At 39.8% G+C, this 19,812-nt stretch overlaps 1 protein-coding gene across 1 annotated transcript in view; it reads left to right on the top strand.

Annotated features, from left to right (window-relative positions):
• LOC135912318 (zinc finger protein 37 homolog) overlaps positions 1–19,812 on the top strand; it is a 74,720-nt gene that overhangs the window by 28,719 nt on the left and 26,189 nt on the right. The window contains exons 4-5 of the mRNA XM_070520972.1: positions 13,233–13,367; positions 13,483–13,551. Coding sequence (XP_070377073.1) covers positions 13,233–13,367; positions 13,483–13,551 — 204 coding nt within the window. The remainder of the gene's footprint in view (positions 1–13,232; positions 13,368–13,482; positions 13,552–19,812) is intronic.

Here is a 19,812-nt window from a genome sequence, read left to right as displayed (position 1 = left end):
TGCTGCTGCTAAACGAGCTGCCAGAGCAGAGGCCCAGCGCCGTCGCCGTCAGAATCCAGAGGTGCATGCCGCCGAAGCAGAAGCTTACCGTCGCCGCCGTCGAGATGATCCAGGAGTACGCGTCGCCGAAACAGAGGCTAAGCGCCGCCGCCGAGAAGACCCTGCCGTTCGCGCCGCCGAAGCGGAGGCTCATCTCCGCCGTCGAGAGCAACCAGCAGTAAGCGAGGCTGAAGCAGAAGCTCATCGCCGCCGCCGAGAAGACCCTGCAGTTCGCGCCGCCGAAGCGGAGGCTCATCGCCGCCGTCGAGAGCAACCAGCAGTAAGCGAGGCTGAAGCAGAAGCTCATCGCCGCCGCCGAGAACGTCTTTGAGAATCAAGCATTGGTGTACCAAGTCGAACATATATCAGTCTATTTCTCCGACCACAAAGCTTCCTTCATGACTGTCAAGAACTGTTAGCGGAGTCTTTGTTAAAGGAATACGTGTGAAAAATAAAAAAAAAAACATTCTGTGATAGCGCATACATGTGTTGCTCGAATTCTTTGCCTCAATCTATTGAAAAGGTGAAACAGCTTATTTGCTGCGCTCAAATTTCGCATTAGGAAGTAACGTAATCGTCGGTAATTTTTATGCATGCAGGCACACACGCATGCGTGCACACTCACTCACTCACTCACTCACTCACTCACTCACTCACTCACTCACTCACTCACTCACTCACTCACTCACTCACTCACTCACTCACTCACTCACTCACTCACTCACTCACTCACTCACTCACTCACTCACTCACTCACTCTCTCTCTCTCTCTCTCTCTCCAGCCCACTGAGGATGTGGCAGGAACGAAGAAAACATTCGCATAATAATTGTCTTGTTCACTGTGCTTATCTTTGCCATGTTCCATCAACCTCACCCATATATACCACCAGGTGTTTCCGTGAAGAATATTAGCAATTCCTAAAGATTGCCTGTTGTAGATAGTAGCATGATTCTAGTCTTTGAGCCGGTCTGCTGGGTAGATGCAGAGATTACTTGCATGAGATCATCAATATGCATGATCGAATAATTAAAAAATTTCACTTATGAAGTTTTTAACCAATAACTTTGTGGCACATATTGCAATTTACAAATTTTAGCCAGTGAGACTGCAAAGCATATCTACTTAAAGAGAATTGAGTGGTTGACACCATATTTGAGATATGCGCCATCTAACTTGCAGTAAAAATGCACTGTCATTCCACTTGCCTTTTTATCAAAATGCCATTTTCTGCATTGTGGTACAAGAGTAAGTTCAGCGTCAATCTTTTTTTTTTTTTTCAATGTTGAAGAAATAACATCTCCTAATTGGTGTCATTCTGAGAAATCGTTTCAAATGAATCCTTCTTGTAAACTACCTTGTTACAATTTCTAAATTGCAATATCTGCTGTAAGATTTCGTACATTTAGTGTTTGTTTCTGTGTCTACCAACAGGTGTAACCACTGGTGACAGGTCACCAGTACGTACAAGAGAATGAACATAATAAAGAATGAACAAAGAACAGCATTTCCACCAATATTCCATGCTAAAGTAAATGTACAAGGCATGAGTTTGTTTAAGAAAACTAGGAAATAGGTGTACTTTAGAGATAGTTCAAAACTAGGAGAAGTTTGGTAATTAACCGGTTATAAATTTCAATTTCTTGTGCAAATAATGTCTGCCTGTTCGAGCTGTCCACCTCAAGGATTAGAATTGTGCTCTCTGCCACAGGTGATTTCTGAAAATTGATAAAGGTCTATAGAAACACCCAGTGTATGGGCCAGCCATTGTTGGGGGTGACACATGATATCATTGCAGTACCTGGTCGGAGCTTACATTTCAAACCCATCCCTGAATAGCTATACTTTTTGAATGAGTATTTGTATAACGTGTTTTGTAAACCTCTTCTTATCGGTGGTGTACAATAAATGTCATTGTTATATAGGCTTCAATCCTGTGGCGGTGTTTTTCTTAAGTGACCCTGTAGATTAGCTCTATCATTAGCTGTAGAGCATTCGGATATGGTCTGAGGCATATGTGTGCCCTTTATGTTTTGTCAACGTGTAATGGTTGTAGCCATGCTTGCAATGTGAACGTAGACTCTGATTGCATGTTGTATACCGCTGTATGATCGATCCTCGTGCAATCAGACGTAGCACATAACAAACTTTAATAATATACAGCATGATCTTGTAACAGGCCATTTGTCAAGGTGTGCTTCAGTTCATCCAGAAGAATAAAGTTGAAATTCAAATATGCTTGTACACATTCATTAGCATGAACATACCATGAATTGTTAAATTTAAGAAGTTAACAGCATGTTTCTTAGAGGTTGGCAAATATCAGCTGTTTAGAATACTTATCAAATACAAATAGTAAGTATTGGATATCGAAGCAAATGTGAAATATTCAAATATGGACGCACATATTTACAGCAAGAATAACTATTTCACTGTAATTAGGTACGATGCATTTACTGACAAGTGCAAGTAAGACAGCTATGGGACAAAGGATCGGTTCAAACACAAAATTGCTGATTGTCACTCAAAACGCTGCACGAATAACCTCTCAACATCTTTGGAGTCTTGTGGTAAACAAGCTTTCCAAGAATGAATCGCTGCCACTTGAGGCAGCTTTTCATAAATGCAAAATAAATGGTTGATGAGTTGCTGGTAGTTGTTGAAAAAGAAAAATATGGAGAACCAACGTGCATGTTGGAACTTATGTAAAGCAAAGATTAGGTAAAGCAGGTAATTAAATGCTTTACATATAATGGCGATGTATTCTGTTTTGGTGCTTTCATCCTATGTTACATGTAATCTCATGGAATGTTTGTTTGTCATGTAGGCCTTCACTGCAAAACAGAAAGCAAAGCTTGCATTGCCCATTTTGTTTCTGCATCGTTTCAAAAACTTGTTGTTTAACTTTTTTATCATTTGTTATGCTTTGTTTAGCAGACAGCAAACAGAAACCAGACTCCAACAGTCACATGTTTCGAAATATATAATTAGTTTGGAATAGCCAAAAATACCAATAGTTCCTCTTTCAATAGGAATAGTTTTTTTGTACTGTTTGATTCATATTACTAATTTCAAATATTCACCCACCCTTAGTTTTTATCAAACTTAGTGTTGACATTACACATAAAAAATGTTTTAAAAATCATACATATAAGGAGGTGAGGAGTATTACACATGTCTCTGCTGTCTTATGAAGGTACCTGTTTGTTTTATGGACTGCCCCATCTTGCAAGATATGCTGGGAGACTATATATATATATATATATATATATACTAGTGAGATCAGGCAGACTATATATACCAGTGAGATCAGGCAGAAAGTTCTCAACTGCCTTCGACATTTACAGGTAGCCTGTTCAAGTGCTTCAGTGCTTTTCAAAGCCACCTAACTGTTTATTCAGCTCATCTTAAGACACCATTGTTTCATTGCAGTTCATAGAGAAAACTCGAATAAAGCGGCAGTCTGTTTTTTCATGTTTCAATTGAAGTTATGAAGAAGCGGTCACTTATTGCTTTCACATGGCTTGGCCACTGTAAAAGCTTGGTATACCAATATGTATTGCAATTGCTTTCATAAACCTCCCATGCAAGCCCATTTAACTTCTCTGAGTCACATTTTGGCTACTCCAAACACTACTAAAAAAAAACAGCATGAGCCAGTCATTGATATCACTTGATCTCTTGAGTTTTATGTTGTTCAAAAAAAGTGATACAATTCCAATTATCTGTAATCTGGCTTTATGTATAGTAGCTCTCCGCATTGTATATTACGTCACACAAGGTGAATGTGGTTCTTTGAAGCGCATTTACTTTTATTTTCGTGCATAAGTGATATTCAATAATTGTCATTAATCTAGTGCCACATTGTGCACCTAGATTCATTCTCCTTTCTCATTTTTTTTTAACATTTGAGAGGTTGGTAATGTTTGTTTTTTTACCATACATGTTTCATACACTAAAGTTCTTTGAATGTATTCTCTTGCTGTGTTTGTAGCAACCATCATATGCTTCATTCCATCTTCTATTGTACACCTTTGAAGCAGTACCAAAAAGAGGTCTTTCTGGTTGGTTTTGATACCATGTACCTGAACTGTAATGTCCTTTAGTGCATTTTAGTGAGCCTATAGTTGTAAATTAGGAGTTGCTGTGCTATGGGATTCATATTACAAGTGTCCATGTGCACTAATAGTGGCACATTTAATATGTACCATCCAGGTAGCAGCAGCTGACGGACCTAGGTGGGAGATATGTGTGTTCCCTGCCAGGATGCCAAAGGACAAGTCCCTGTGCATCCTGAATAAAGGATATGTTATGGTACTCCATAATCAGGGTCATCATTAAGAAAGTCTTGTTAACATTTGATTAAGCCCCTTATATATGTTGCACAATCTCTTTACATTTTACTGCAAATGAGCTATTCTTTTTACTGTTTTTTCATGTAACTTTTTGACAATAAATTTATTAAAGAAGCATAAAGTGCTTATTTTGAGTGCACTTATTCTTGAAATTTTTTATACGTGCATTGCATACTTGAAGACAACTTTTCTGATGATCATATTCTAGACACTAGCTTAAAAAATAGAAGCGTTTGTCTTGGTGGCAGCAAAATGTCACTGTGTTGCTATCACTCATTTAAGAAGAGAAGAAAAAAACATCTGAAGTAGGAGCACGACTGGCAAAAGCAGTGTAACAATATTATTTTGGTTTATCAGACAAACTGAAGGCAAACTGCAAATAAATGGCCGGGCTTCTTAAAGAATATAGCAATGCACTGAGGAAAATTTATCTGAAGAAAGTGTTAAATATTTAGGTTTGGCTCAGTAAAAAGCACAATATCTACATTATATATGCTACCTTTTTATATACTTCTACTGATTGGGCTTAAGTTAATTTAAGTATTAAAAGAAATGAGCCAGAATCCAGTGTTCAGCATTGACTCACTCCTTTTTGATTATCTATCTGGACAGTCACCTTTGAGTTACACTTCTAGTTTCCGAAATGTGTTCGGGATCCTAAGGGATCTTAATGCTCCAGTCCAAGCCAAATTAGTTATTGCCTAATGAGACGACCTTCAACTCCACAAATATGTGTCGAATTTCTGGATTGGGACATCTTCAAGGCCAACAAGCTAAAATTGAAGCAGCAGGAGAACTTGGCGAGCTGTTTATTAGAAGCGACTTGCCTGAATGAACTTATATGAAACTGAACTGTTCAGTCTGGTTCTAACCTTCCTTTACGTTCTACGTGATGTTGAGGACTGCTTCCAAATCTACTGGTCACTTGCCATGCCATTTTAACATCTGATGATGATTCTGAAATTTTAATATATTTGTCTGACAAAAAGCGTTTTGTTTCTGGTTACTTCTTAATCCACCCCACCAAATGTGAGCAGCTTGCACATGTGCAACAGGAAGTACAGTCGCATTTAATATGAACTGCCAGATGCTTCCTCTTGTCAAAACTGCTCTAGGACTGCACAATGGTGGTGAAATGCAAAAAGATGGTTTAATAAATACCTGTAGTTGAAAGGGTGTTTAGTTTTCTATTTTTTCTTTGAGAGTGCCACAGTGCACTCCTCGAGCCCCTGCACAGACAAGCACCATGTTGCCACTTATATTGCATGCACCTGTACTTCTAAAGGCTGTTAGGCCAGCTTTGAAATTATAGTTAATGCACGCTTGAAATATGGTGAAGGTTTCATGATGTCGGGCTGTATATGGGAGGAGCATCAGAACCAACTCATCTACCCATGCCCTTCCATTGTCAGTGAATGTCAGTTTCTATATTTCTGTGAGAAAAGCAGTCCTTAACATGCAGGTCGGTTCATTATTAGGCTTTTTTGTGAAAACACACAAACGGTGTTGAAAACCCCTGTGTCCCATATGAAGAGGTAGAGTTGGGTTGAAAAGTTTTGTCATCCAGGATCCATTTTGGCTGCAAAGCATAGCCTGTTCTGTCTAGAAAATAAATATTGAAGTTAGCAAAATGCATTCAGCAATAAGATATGTGTCTACCTCCTTTCAAGGTTTGCTGCAGTTGTAATCTTAGGAGTGGATCTGGATGGGCTGTAATATAGTCCCTAATCTATTGATAAATATGTTTAGCCCACACACACAGAAAAGGTATTATGGAAAAGACCTGTGCAGGGTAACCAAAAAATCTTGAGCCATTCCACTTTGTGAAAGTGGATGACCAGCGAAGCTGCTTAGTTCACGACACAGAGGTGACACAGAATTTTTAAGAAAGGGACAAACTCATTTATTGCCTTGATTAGTGGTCATTGTGATAAAAGTTATGCACACACATTTATTTTCTTGAATCAATGGTCATTATTTTTCTTCATCAACTACCGCCTCCTCGGGGAACCAAAGAAAACTAGCCACGAATGTGAGGAGTGGGGACAAAGAGAGGGCAGTGCGTGCGTAGATATGGCCAAGGTCGGTTGCATACCGGCAAGCTACACCTGTCGCACCTTCGACCGAGAGGCTAAATTGAATTCCGGGTGAATCAAGCGGGGCATAACTGTCTGTGCACATTGCACATGCGTGATCTACTAATGGCTTCTTTCCTATACATAACAATACCACCTGGTATAGTATGGCTTCAAAAATAAGATATTGTCACCTGAAAGCACAGTAATGTAACTATTTACAGGGTGTATTTACAAGGCTCGCAAGCACTGGCCAACATGGAAGTCCGTCAACATCAAGGAAGGCATGTTGTCATCATCAAATCAGCTGTGGCCGCTTATTGGTAGATCCCACTGAATCCAAGGGTCAACATCGTCATCTTCTAGTAGCACGTAGCACTATTATAATTAGCATTACATGTTTTCATTACATTTATTTACACATAAGAACGTGACATACACCTTTAGCAAAGCGCTCCCTTTTGCTGACCAAAATGAAAGACATATAAAGGGTGTCCCACATAACTTGAGTCAAGAATTTATAAATGAAAGGCATGTCGGAAGCAAATTGAACCAAATGCATACTATTCACAATAGCCTTTAGTAACTGAGACAATCTTGTTTTCCCCATAACTCGCCAATTAAGTTTAATTACCCAACTTTTTAATTATTGGTTGAGGACCCCAGGTATGATATGCAGATTTGTAGAGCACCTTCAGAAACCACTGATCGAGTTGTTTCCTTTACGGTACGTCTCACATAGTCCTTTTTTTCGGGTTGCAAAGAAAACCCGCAAAATATGAAAAAAGGCACGTGACGGAGCACTTCGCGATGGTATGCGTTCGGTGAACAAGGTCGGCTGCATCATGACTGGCGACAAAGAAGCTGCAGGGCCTTCGTTATCTTATTGGCATTGCTCGGCCAGCAGCATGCATTTTCACCGTCACCCGATGACAGCCGACCCTGTTCACCGAACGCACATTTGAGAGCAGCACTATACCACTGCGCAAGTGCTCCGTCACATGGCTTTTTTCATATTTCGGGGGTTTTCTTCGCAACTCGGAAAAAAAGGACTATGTGAGACGTACTGTAAGGGAAACAACTCGACAGTGGTTTTTGAAGGTGCTCTACAAATCTGTGTATCATACTTGGAGTCCTCAGCCAATAATTAACAAGTTGGGTAACTAAACTTAATTAGTGAGTTGGGGAAAAAAAAAATTGTCTGAGTTACTATAGGCTATTGTGAATAGCATGCATTCAGTTCAATTCGCTTCTGACGCACCTTTCATTTTTAAATTCTTGTCTCAAGTTATGTGGGACTCCCTGCATTCATATGCAGATTCAACACGCATATTGTGATCAATGTGAAGCAAAGCTTTTATGAAACAGTTATTCAAATGCTGCAAGTTCGCCCATTTCATTCCTGCATTTATGGCATAAAGGATAAGTGCGCTTATGCGCACTATGGAGGAAAATGTCACGCACTACTACCAAGAACAACGCCTGCGCTACGCCACACGTCGTGATCATCTCAAAGAGCTACTCGGCATTAGCACGAAAAAAAGTGTCCGTGCAAATAGAAGTGTTACGCGACAGCAGCTTTATTTCGAATTAATTTCTGCAGGTGGAGCCATCTGTAGCATCATCTTCATTACTGCGAGTCCTCATCCACCATAATCATCAGTGCCTCACATGTGTATGTGGCTTGAGCCTTGGGAGAGCACGCTTTGAACCTTGGCTACGATGGTCGCCACAGCGGCTGCTTCGCCTTTGCTTTTCCTTTAATAGATGTGAGGTATGACGGCAAGTCACGTTGGCTGCTGTTGCATTGTCCCTACAATATACATCGGGCCTCTTCGATTATATGTCTCCGACAGTCTCAAATTCCCAGAGGCGGTGTTTCAGCCAGTATCTCGTACAGTCCAAGACGATCAGGGAAGGACTGTCAAAGAGGCCCATTGAGACACTTGCATAATACTGTTCACAATCAGAAGTCGGGGTAAGTGTGGAGCTTGCAAATTATTAACTACTAGTTTTGCTTACCTAAGGCACCATGACCAATCATTTCATTCATTCATTTATTAAGACTGTCAGCCTCATTCAGGGGCTGTAACAGGCGTGGAAAAAACAAAAAGAAACTGAACAGCAAAATAAGTAGTACAAAACATATTGAAAACCATAGTTATACATTAGTTAAAGAAAAAGAAAACATCTCGTGAAATGCACACATAAACAAAACGAAGATGCATCACTCAGAAATCGGAACAGCCATCTTATGCAGCAGCAATCTGACCTCATCGCCCTGTGCTAGTGCCATAGATATAATTATCTAAGTGCCGTAGAAATTCAGCTAATGATGTTGACCGAACAGCAGAATCTGGAAGAGAGTTCCAGTCTCTACAAGTTCGGGGAAAATAACTAAACTTGAAACAATTATTTTTTATAGGCTGTAATGGGATAAACTTACTATAACGATGCCTTGATGTTTCATTAGTTTTGATCTAAAAGTAATCTGATGAAAGTAAATGAACCATGAAAATAATGAAAGGAGGGAGCAACATATTCCTGGATTCTCATATAGTGTTTGGTTTGATGAAGGAAATGAATGAGGTACTATATCGCTGCACATTGTTTTAAATGGATGCAAACATTGTGAGACTGCCTTAACAATAGCTTGTAGAAATGCATATATAGGCTTCTTAAAAGTGAGCCATATTTGTTGAATGACTGGAGAGTACAATTTATTTACATGTATTCAAACACATCTCACCTTTGAAATAACTCCCTTGCACATTAATACACTGCTCCCAGCATTCCCGTCATATGCAAACATATCCTGGAAGTCTTACTTCTGGAACAAGTCAAGCACCCTTCGGCAATTTGAGCTTCATTTAAGAAATCAACGTCAAACTGGCAACCTCTGAAATGGGTTTCTACTTTTCGAAATAACCTGCAGCGAAACCTGATGAATGATTCTCCTTTCGCATTGAGGATCGTGACTAAGGACGAAACTTAGGTGTACAGGTATGACCCTGAAAGCAAAAGTCATTGTTGCGGAAAAGTCCATTGTCTCCACGAACGAAAAAAGAAACAAAAAGAAAAAGGGCTAAGAATGTCTAAGCTTGACTAAGTGCATGCTCATTGTGTTTTTCGGTATTCACAGTATTCTACATCAGGAACAGTGAGTTTTACGGCCAAGTTTTAGGGCATCTGAGGGAGGCTATTTGGAGAAAACTTCCCAATCTGGGACACACGAGGAGCTGGATGCTGCACATTGAAAGGGTTCTTATAGTTCCCTCCATAAGCATGTAGTTTCTCACCAGAAACTACATGCTTTCTACCTCCTCGTCAGATACGGCTTTCGCTTATCTCGTCTTCTCAAAATTTAAAACCCATCTCAAAAGTTGCCAGTTTTGCACGATTGCATCAAACAAGCTCAAATCGCAGAAGGGTGCTTGGCTCTTTCAGGAAGGACGGCATTCAGGAAATATTCACAAAGTGGCACAGGAATGCTGTGAGCACCGTGCTGCTATGCAAGGGGACTATTTCAAAGGTGACAGCGTTTGAATGCACATAAATAATTACTTTCTTCAAAATGGAGTCAGTATCAAAATTTTTATAGCCCCAAAGTATTTGAGCAAAAGTCACCTGCTCCGTGTTTTTGCTCAGAAACTAGTGCCTCTGTGCCACAGCAGCAGCCCTCCTGTGGTGCAAACACTGCAAGAAGTGTTTTTCTTTTTTATAAGTAATAAAAAGAAATGAATACTCCACAACTTTGAATAATTTATTCTCGAATAAGTAATGAATTGAATGGGGGCTGAGGCTGTTCAATCGGTATTTGAAGTTTTAAATATTTACATATATGTAAACACTTTAAAGCACAGCAAGGGTGTTCTCGCCAACCTAGGACCACAGCACACAACATATGCACTAGGCTGTGCTAGAATATTGAAGATTGGGAATGAGTGGCACATGTGGGACGTGCATTCTGGTCAGGCATCAATGAAACATGCGGTGCCAGGGTTGCCATCGATGTGGACTAGATAAAGTCTTGCCAGTAACTTTGTGCAATTTAAACATGTATACTTCAACACTTGCTAGGCTACAGGTACATTCAATGTGTTGGCGTTTTCATCCTAATGACAGCAACAGGTGTATATGTTCAGTGGATCTCATTACGTTGTTCTTGAACCACGAAGAAAAGCTTTTGGGGTACTTTAATGTGTGCCAAGCACCTTTCGACAGGCATTGCACAGAAATTGTTATGTGGAAATTTATGCCAATGCATGACATCTTTGTAGAGGTTGCACTTCACCCGAAACGGGGAGAGGGGGCTGGCATATTAACACCAAACTTTAAAGGGGGTTTGGGGGTTTAGGTGCATGTCCTGTGTGCTATCCCCTGGCTATGCCACTGCATGGAATGGTGGCTTAGTCTCCTGCGTCCCAACATTGCAAGCTGCATTTCTTCTTTTTCTGTTTTTGATTTATGACGGAGAAGTCGGAGAAGTCATAATAGAAATAAATTGACAGGACAGTAACAGTGATGGGCATCTATGTCCTGGCTGCAAGTTAGATGAAGACCCTTTATTCTTGTGCAAGAGGCATTTTTCTCTTAAGTGTGAAAGATGGATTTAGCAGATGTCATCTTCCGTGACTATAAAAGAGTCTTCACCACTACTTCTAATATTATGTTTAAATGCTTAATTTATGCATGCCTCCGCACTGATGCAACGGTGCTGCGCTGCCCAGCTGCGGTCACAAGCATTAATGCCTAAGTGGTCTGGCTATTACAATGTATGTTTACCTGGAAATAAAATTATTATTATTATTCACAGATCACACTTTCGATGCACTTAGCTAGTGCTAGCAGGAACATTGGGACATTTGTTGTTTGAAAGAAGAGCCAATTTGACAAAGACCCGGGGTGTAAAAAAGTTCATGCTCAAAACAGTGCTGCTCATTGCAAGAAAATAATTCTTGTCTTATGAAGTTGGTTTGGCATGAGCCAGTGGATAATTGCTTGTACTAAATTTAAGTAATATACTGTGAAATGTAGCACCGCGCTTCCAACCTAAATATTTTTGCTGACTCATAGGAAGAATCTGGTGTAGGTGTGTTAGTGTTTGTGTTGCCTTTGACAGTGACCTCCATTTTGTTACAGATGTATCCATGCCTCCTACAAAACACACAAGAAGTTGTGTTGTTCGGACTCTGCAAGGAACTCATTCAATCAATTTCTTCTTGGAAAGCATCCGTTTGCTGCCTTTATGACATGACTTGGCACTTTGATCTATGATTGATTTACCATTGTGATGTGATGTGACCATTTACTGATTGACGCCTATGCTTTTTTTGCCTAGAACAAGTCTTATGGCAAATTCGCCTGCTGCCTCGTTATTGTATTGAAATCACGAAGAAAGAAAAAAGTTTTATTGCACTTACTGTTAAGTAATCATCTGGGTAAAAAAAAAAAACTGAAATGTACTAGTAGAGAACGTAAATATAGTGTGTGGAATGTTTCCTGTTTTTAGAGATCTGTTCAAAAGTTTGTGCCTGTGGGATTGTGTCAGTAATAGAAACACTAATGAGGACGTTTCATTCATTGGTACCTGGGTACTTGAGAGGAGTGCATTTAACTTGGGTGCCTAGCCATAAAGGACTAATTATAAATGAAACTGCAGATTTTCTAGCCAACGCATCGATCCAATTCTCCGATATTGCCCTTTGACTGACCATACCACTGCTGCTAGATTTTGCAGCCGTGTCATTATGCATGCTGTGTCAGGCTCTGAAATAACTCCATCGATTACCGACTTCTTCTGCACCCTTAGCAGAGAGATCTTGTCAAACACGAGAAATTGAAATTTCCATCATGAGGCTGCGCCTGCTGGGTACTTAGGTCAAACTTCTATCTACACAGGTCTGGTCCCTTCACCATTATGCTCATTCTGTGGTGAAGTGGAGACAATAGACCAGTAGAACGAGCATCTGAGAAAAGCATTCCCGGATGTACCAAGGGTTACCTATCGCCGCAACAGAAACTTTAAAGACATGTTAGTGCACGCCAAAGTCAGCCTACATTATTCCCCTGCAATAAAAGCATGTTGTCGTCCCAGATGCAAAACCTGTAGGCGCCTTCAAAGTGACATTTAAATTAAAAGCACACACAGCATATACACACATTTATACACAGCATTTATAAGAGGTTAAATTGACACCACACTTGCTGGTAGAGGAGAACACAGCTAAACGTCTGAGCATTAAAATAAAAGCATTGTTATCAATAAAACATTAATAACTAACCTCGGCAAATACATATATTCACATATATTTCATTTTATTTTTACTACTTTCAGTTACGTTAATATTTGATCTCATATGCTTTACATGTTCAAATATGTATTGATGCTTTTGTTATGCTGTTTTGTGATGAAAAAAAAATATGTGTAATACTTTGTTTTATTGGCTAGTGCATAAGTGATTATTGGGGCATCATATCGAAATTGGGGGCCAAATCTTACCACTGTGTTGTGAGTTATAATGTATGTATTAAGAGTAATTGTATACAGAGATGTATACAGAGATAGGAAGTGGTGCGAGACATATGCTGCACCAGTACACTGTGGATATCAGAGTAATTAGCTGGGTTGCCAGGCCAAGCTTATCAAGTTTTTTGCCTTCAAGTGAGGCAACACTTATTAATTGCCAGATGTAGTACTTTGGTTCCATAAAATAGATGACACATTGGCTACATTGGCTTCCTGTGCTCCCTCCGACATTACAGGTTTCTTGCGATTGGCATCCCGTAAGCAGTACCTTTCACTGGTCTCCATATGTGACCGGGTGCATTGCTGCCGGCAGTGCACTTACAAGACTGGGCACAAGAAGCACATGAACCAACACCTGCGCAGACACACAGGTGAGCGCCCCTTCAAATGCCAACTGTGCCCGGAAGCATTCACTCAGAGGAACAGCCTGACACGTCATCTGCGCACCCACACTGGAGAGCGTTCCTTTCCTTGCATCTGCTGCAGTGCATCCTTTTCACGGAAAGAACACCTCAAGCGACACATGTCCTGTCACTCGGTGGAGAAGGCCTAAAGGTCAGCAGCTTGCAAGTTTTGTTGTAGATCAACAATTTAGAACATTTTTTTTATGGCTAAAAATAACTCATAAACTGCATTGAGAGATTTCCATCTCTCTATATCGTAGAGCTTTTCTTTTAATATTACCTAAAGGAAAGGTGATCCTGCCATAAATGAGAATTTTTTATAGAATGCCTTCAAGTCACTTGACCTATCCCAGCCTATTGAAATTATATTTTGATTGTCGATTGGCCTAAAATGCGTTCGTGACTGTGTAAATATGTTTCTTGAAATTACTCGAAAGATAAGAATTGAGCAATGAAAATAGAAACATGCAATTGATTCAGGGCACAGTAGTATGTGCCATATTTCTTGTCCTATGCACAAATTTAACAATGCATCTATGGTGAAGTTCACTAGGGTTGAGGTTTGGGCGAGTTGGTATTGCATTCTAGAACTGGTGCAGCGCAACATACTGTTCCTTTATCTGGCCGGCTCGGCTTGTTTCTTCCTTTGTATGTTGTGCTGTACCAGTTCTAGTATGGTGAAGTTCGCATATCATAATTGTGCTCCCTAGTCCAAATACCTATGTTTCAGTAACAACTATTTATTTATTGCGATCTCACTAACATAGTACATACTATTTTATTACAGACTAGACTATTGCACCAGCTGAAATGCTCTCACGCTGTTCATAAGCTGAAATGCATGGCTCAGCTGAGTTGGTTCTCAAGCTTTAAACATCCAGTCTCATACTTTTGGTTGGGCATCAGCAAACCCCAACACACTGGTCGGCACTCGCACACCAAGGCAACAACATGAGAAAGTGAGCACCACAACTTTTGAGAAGCCATCGTTGATGTTTACTGATGTCATGTCTGGAAACCGAGTAAAGCTTGCATGCTGTATTGAAATGGTGCGGTGGGTGTTTCCTCTGGCCGGAATCAGCTGCAGAGATATCTAGACATGCGGACTGGAAAAACATTGTGCACATACACTTGTCTCACATGTCTTGCATGAAGTGATGACAGTATGATATTTCTTGCAGGTTTACTGAAGATTATCCATAGGTTCTCATGATGTAACCTATCACAACTATTGGGTCGGAACTGCAAATTACACATTACTGTGAGATTAACACTGCAGTGTGGTTCCTCTGCTATTGCTTTGAAAGTGAATTATGCATGCATATAGTTTGCTACGCTATAAACGACAGAACCTTGTCAAGAAAATAAATTTAACAAAATAACCTAGAGCCAATTTAATTCTCTTACTATGAAATTCAGCTAAAGATATGTGCTGGCTAGCTCGTATATGACTGTGTAACTTACCACGCTTATCTGTGTGTCACTCAGACCCGCTCAGAAAATAGAAAATTCCTGCAGAACCCATCTCGCAGTGAATGTCGACATTAATGCGAGTACCTGTAAAGTAGCGTACTGATAAACTGTATAGTCTCTGCCAAAATGCATAATGTTTCAAGTGTAAGAATGCATCCACGCTCCCATCTCGCACCATCCCCTTAGGCACGCTGCGCAATCTAGCAGTGCCACTGCAATATTTGTGCATGACTTGTGTCTGAATATATATGATGTGGGTTTGATTATGCCCAGCACCAGAGAACCTCTAAATGATTTTTGTTTACATTCACGAGTGCCACGCATACCTATTGGCACCTACCCAATTACCAAAGTTGGCATCAAAGTGGTTCATGGAAGAGCAGAATATACCCAGGGTCACATAATCAAAGACTCAATTGCTCTAACAGTTGGTTTTGAACTCGGATCCTTCAGCACAGCAGCACTGTGCTAATCCCATTAACCCAATCACTCAAGTTGGCTAGAAAATGGTTAGAGACAATGATAGCTACTGAAAAGGGCGTAAAGCATCCTAAGAATGCTTAGTAAATTAGAAATTCAGAGAAGTGGCTGGGAATGTTGTTTGTACTCTGTATTGTACATAAAGTTCTTGCTGGTGTTATGGTTTTGGAAAGTGTAAAGCACATGCCAACTGGGCTCTTTACACAGGTGCAGCCAGCAGTACTGCAGCGTCAGAGTTGTCTGAGCAATCGAGCTATTTCAAAGACTTCAAGTACCTGCCCACGAAGCCTGTAGAGCTTCATGCAGAAATTTAGTGAAGGAGATAGCCAAGATCACAGGCAGAATAGTAAACACTAGCAGGGCTTGTCCTGCTCGACAGCATGCTGCCACTGACATTCTCTCCATAGCCGGCTTGGCAGGCACAGTGCACATGTCAGAGGTGTAATGTTCTACATTATGTATTGTATTCCTTTGTGGTACTTTCTATTTATTATTTTTTATGCATGCAGGCACACACACATGCATGCACTAATTCACTCACTCACTCACTCACTCACTCACTCACTCACTCACTCACTCACTCACTCACTCACTCACTCACTCACTCACTCACTCACTCACTCACTCACTCACTCACTCACTCACTCACTCACTCACTCACTCACTCACTCACTCACTCACTCACTCACTCACTCACTCACTCACTTTCTCTCTCTCTCTCTCTCTCTCCAGCCTGCTGGGGATGTGGCAGAAGTGAAGAAAAAGTTTGCATATTAAATGTCTTGTTCACTGTGTTTATCCTTGTCGTGTTCCCTTAGCCGCACCCATATATACCAATGAAGAATATTAGCTATTCCTAAAGATTGCCTGTTGCAGATAGTAGTACGATTCTAGTCTTTGAGCCAGTCTACTCAGAAGACGCAGAGGTTACTTGCATGAGAAATCAAAATGCATGATCAACTAATTAAAAAAAAATAACTGATCAAGATTTTGACCAATAACTTTATGGCACATATTGCAATTTGCAAATTTTAGCCAGTGAGACTGCAAAGCATATCTACTTAAAGAGAATTGAGTGGGTGACACCATATTTGAGATATGCGCCATCTAACTTGCAGTAAAAATGCACTGTCATTCCACTTGCTTTTTTGTCAAAATGCCGTTTTATGCATTGGAGCACAAGAGTAAGTTCACCGTCAATCTATTTCTTTTTGCAATGTTGAAGAAATAACATTTCCTAATTGGTGTCATTCTGAGAAATCGTTTCAAGTGAATCCTCCTTGTAAACTACCTTGCTACAATTTGTTAATTTCAGTATCTGCTGTAAGATTTCGTACATTTAGTGTTTGTTTCTGTGTTACCAACAGGTGTAAACATTGGTGACAGGTCACTGATACGTACAAGAAAATGAACATAATAAAGAATGAACAAAGAACAGCATTTCCACCAATATTCCATGCTAAAGTAAATGTACAAGGCATGAGTTTGTTTAAGAAAACTAGGAAATAGCTGTACTTTAGAGATAGTTAGTTCAAAACTAGGAGAAGTTTGGTAATAACCAGTTATAAATTTCAATTTCTTGTGCAAATAATGTCTGCCTGTCTGAGCTGTCCACCTCAAGGATTAGAATTGTGCAATCTGCCACAGGTGATTTCTGAAAATTGATAAAGGTCTATAGAAACACCCAGTGTATGGGCCAGCCATTGTTGGGGGTGACACATGATATCATTGCAGTACCTGGTCGGAGCTTACATTTCAAATCCATCCCTCAATAGCTATACTTTTTGAATGAGTATTTGTATAACGTGTTTTGTAAACCTCTTTTTATCGGTGGTGTACAATAAATGTCATTGTTATATAGGCTTCAATCCTGTGGTGGTGTTTTTCTTAAGTGACCCTGTAGATTAGCTCTGTCATTAGCTGCAGAGCATTTGGATATGGTCTGAGGCATATGTGTGCCCTTTACGTTTCGTCAACGTGTAATGGTTGTAGCCATGCTTGCAATGTGAACATAGACTCTGATTGCACGTTGTATACCGCTGTATGATCGATCCTCGTGCAATCACACGTAGCACATAACAAACTTTAATAATATACGGCATGGTCTTGTAGCGGGCCATTTCACAAGGTGTGCTTCAGTTTATCCAGAAAAATAAAGTTGAAATTAAAATATCCTTACACACATTCATAAGCATAAACATACCATGAATTGTTAAATTTAAGAAGTTAACAGCATGTTTCTTAGAGGTTGGCTATTATCAGCTGTTTAGAATACTTATCAAATACAAAGAGTAAGTATTGGATATCGAAGCAAATATGAAATATTAAAATGTGGATGCATATATTTACAGCAAGAATAATTATTTCACTGTAATTAGATACAATGCCTTTACTGACAAGTGCAAATAAGGCAGCTATGGGGCAAAGGATCGGTTTAAACATAGAATTGATGATTATCACTAAAAAAGCTGCCTGAATAGCATTTCAACATCTTTCGCATCTTGTGGCAAACAAGCTTTCCAAGAATGCATCGCTGCTGTATCACTAGCTTTTCAATAGTGCTAAATAAATGGTTGGTGAGTTGCTGGTAGTTGTGGAAAATGAAAAATATGGAGAACCAATGCACATATTCGAATTTATGTGAAACGAAGATTAGGTAAACTGGTTCAATAAATGCTTTACAAGTATTGGCGATGTATTCAGTTTTGTTACTTTCAACCTTTCAACGGATGGTTCGAAAACGAATGAACATGTTGGAAGTGCAGTTGTCCAAGGGAACTGGGGAAAAACATTAAGACTTTTGCAGTGCACATCCATTTTCACTTCTGAATGTTACGCTATTCTTATAGCAATAGAGAAAATAGTAAAGGAGAACCTCGCAAATAGTATCACATACACAGACTCCCTAAGTGCACTCACAGCTCTTGATGCCAGAAATGCAGTCACACCATTAGTAGGAGACATTATACACAATTTAATAAAAGCCGCCACACAAGGACTGTACATTAAATTATGCTGGGTTCCGAGCCACGTCGGAATTAGTGGCAATGAGAGAGCAAATGCGTGTGCGGCACAAGCCCTGCACAAAGAAATCACAAAAATAAAGATACCTCCCAACGACTGCATAAAGTTAATACATTTTAAACTAAGAAAGAAATGGCAGTCTGCTTGGAACAATGAAGTAAACAAGAAATTACACCTGTTAAAGACTCTGTTAGGCGAATGGAAATCTTGCACACACCAGGAACATTTCAAAGAAGTGATTCTGTGCCGTCTTCGCATAGGACACAGACACCTAACACACAACTTCATTCTAACAAAGCAAGACAAACACCAATATGAACTATGTGGAGATGAACAAACAGTAAACCATATCCTACTTTCATGCAGAAAACTTGAACCACTGAGGAAGACTTTTTTTACCATATTTTACAAAGAACACATCCCTTTTCACCCAGCTTTGATTTTAGGAGAAGATACGCTTGTTGATGTATCATGTGTTTTTAGCTTTCTAAAGGAAGCAGGAGTTCTCATAAATCTTTAAGACCTTGCAGAGTGCTTAACTACATATTACAGAACACCTCATCCACCTTGTCATCCCTGAGAAGAAGGCCGAGGTCTTTAGTTAATTTGTTGGGACTTCCTGGGCTCTTGCCCAGACAATGACTCACTGAGGTGTCCCAACTTTTTTAAAGAATCTATACCTAGTGTTTGGCGCATGATAGCCTAAGCTGCTTATGTGCCATTAAACTCAACTCAACTCAACTTTCAACCTATGCTACATGTAATCACATGGAATGTTTGTCATGTGGGCTTCCACTGCAAAACAGAGAACAAAGCCTGCATTGCACATTTTGTTTGTGCATCGTTTCAAAAACTTGTTGTTTGTTTACTTTTTATAACTTGGAATCCTTTGTTTAGCCGACAGCGAACAGAAACCAAACTCCAACAGTCAGTTGTTCTGAAATATTTAATTAGTTTGGAATAGCCAAAAATACCGAATAGTTCCTCTTTCAATAGGAATACTTTCTGTGTACTGTGTGATTCATGCTACTAACTTCAAATATTCACCTACCCTTAGTTTTGATCAAACTTAAGGTTGACTTTACACATAAAAATTGTTTGAAAAATCATACATATAAGGAAGTGAGGAGTATTACACATGTCTCTGCTGTCTTATCAAGGTACTTATTTTTTTTATAGACTGCCCCATCTTGCAAGATATGCTTATACTGGTGGATCATGCTGAAAGATCTCAACTGCCTTTGACATTTCCAGGTAGCATGTTCAAGTGCTTCAGTGCTTTTCAAAGCCACCTAACTGTTTATTCAGCTCATCTTAAAACACAATTGTTTCATCGCAGTTCATAGAGAAAACTCTAATAAAGCGGCATTCTGTTTTTTCATGTTTCAGTTGAAGTTATAAAGAAGCGATCACTTATTGCTTTCACATGGCTTGG

This window comes from Dermacentor albipictus, chromosome 6, assembly GCF_038994185.2.
Source record: "Dermacentor albipictus isolate Rhodes 1998 colony chromosome 6, USDA_Dalb.pri_finalv2, whole genome shotgun sequence".
NCBI lineage: Eukaryota > Metazoa > Arthropoda > Arachnida > Ixodida > Ixodidae > Dermacentor > Dermacentor albipictus.
Note: the sequence above shows the minus strand (reverse complement) of the source record. Positions and strands in the feature narration are given on the sequence as shown.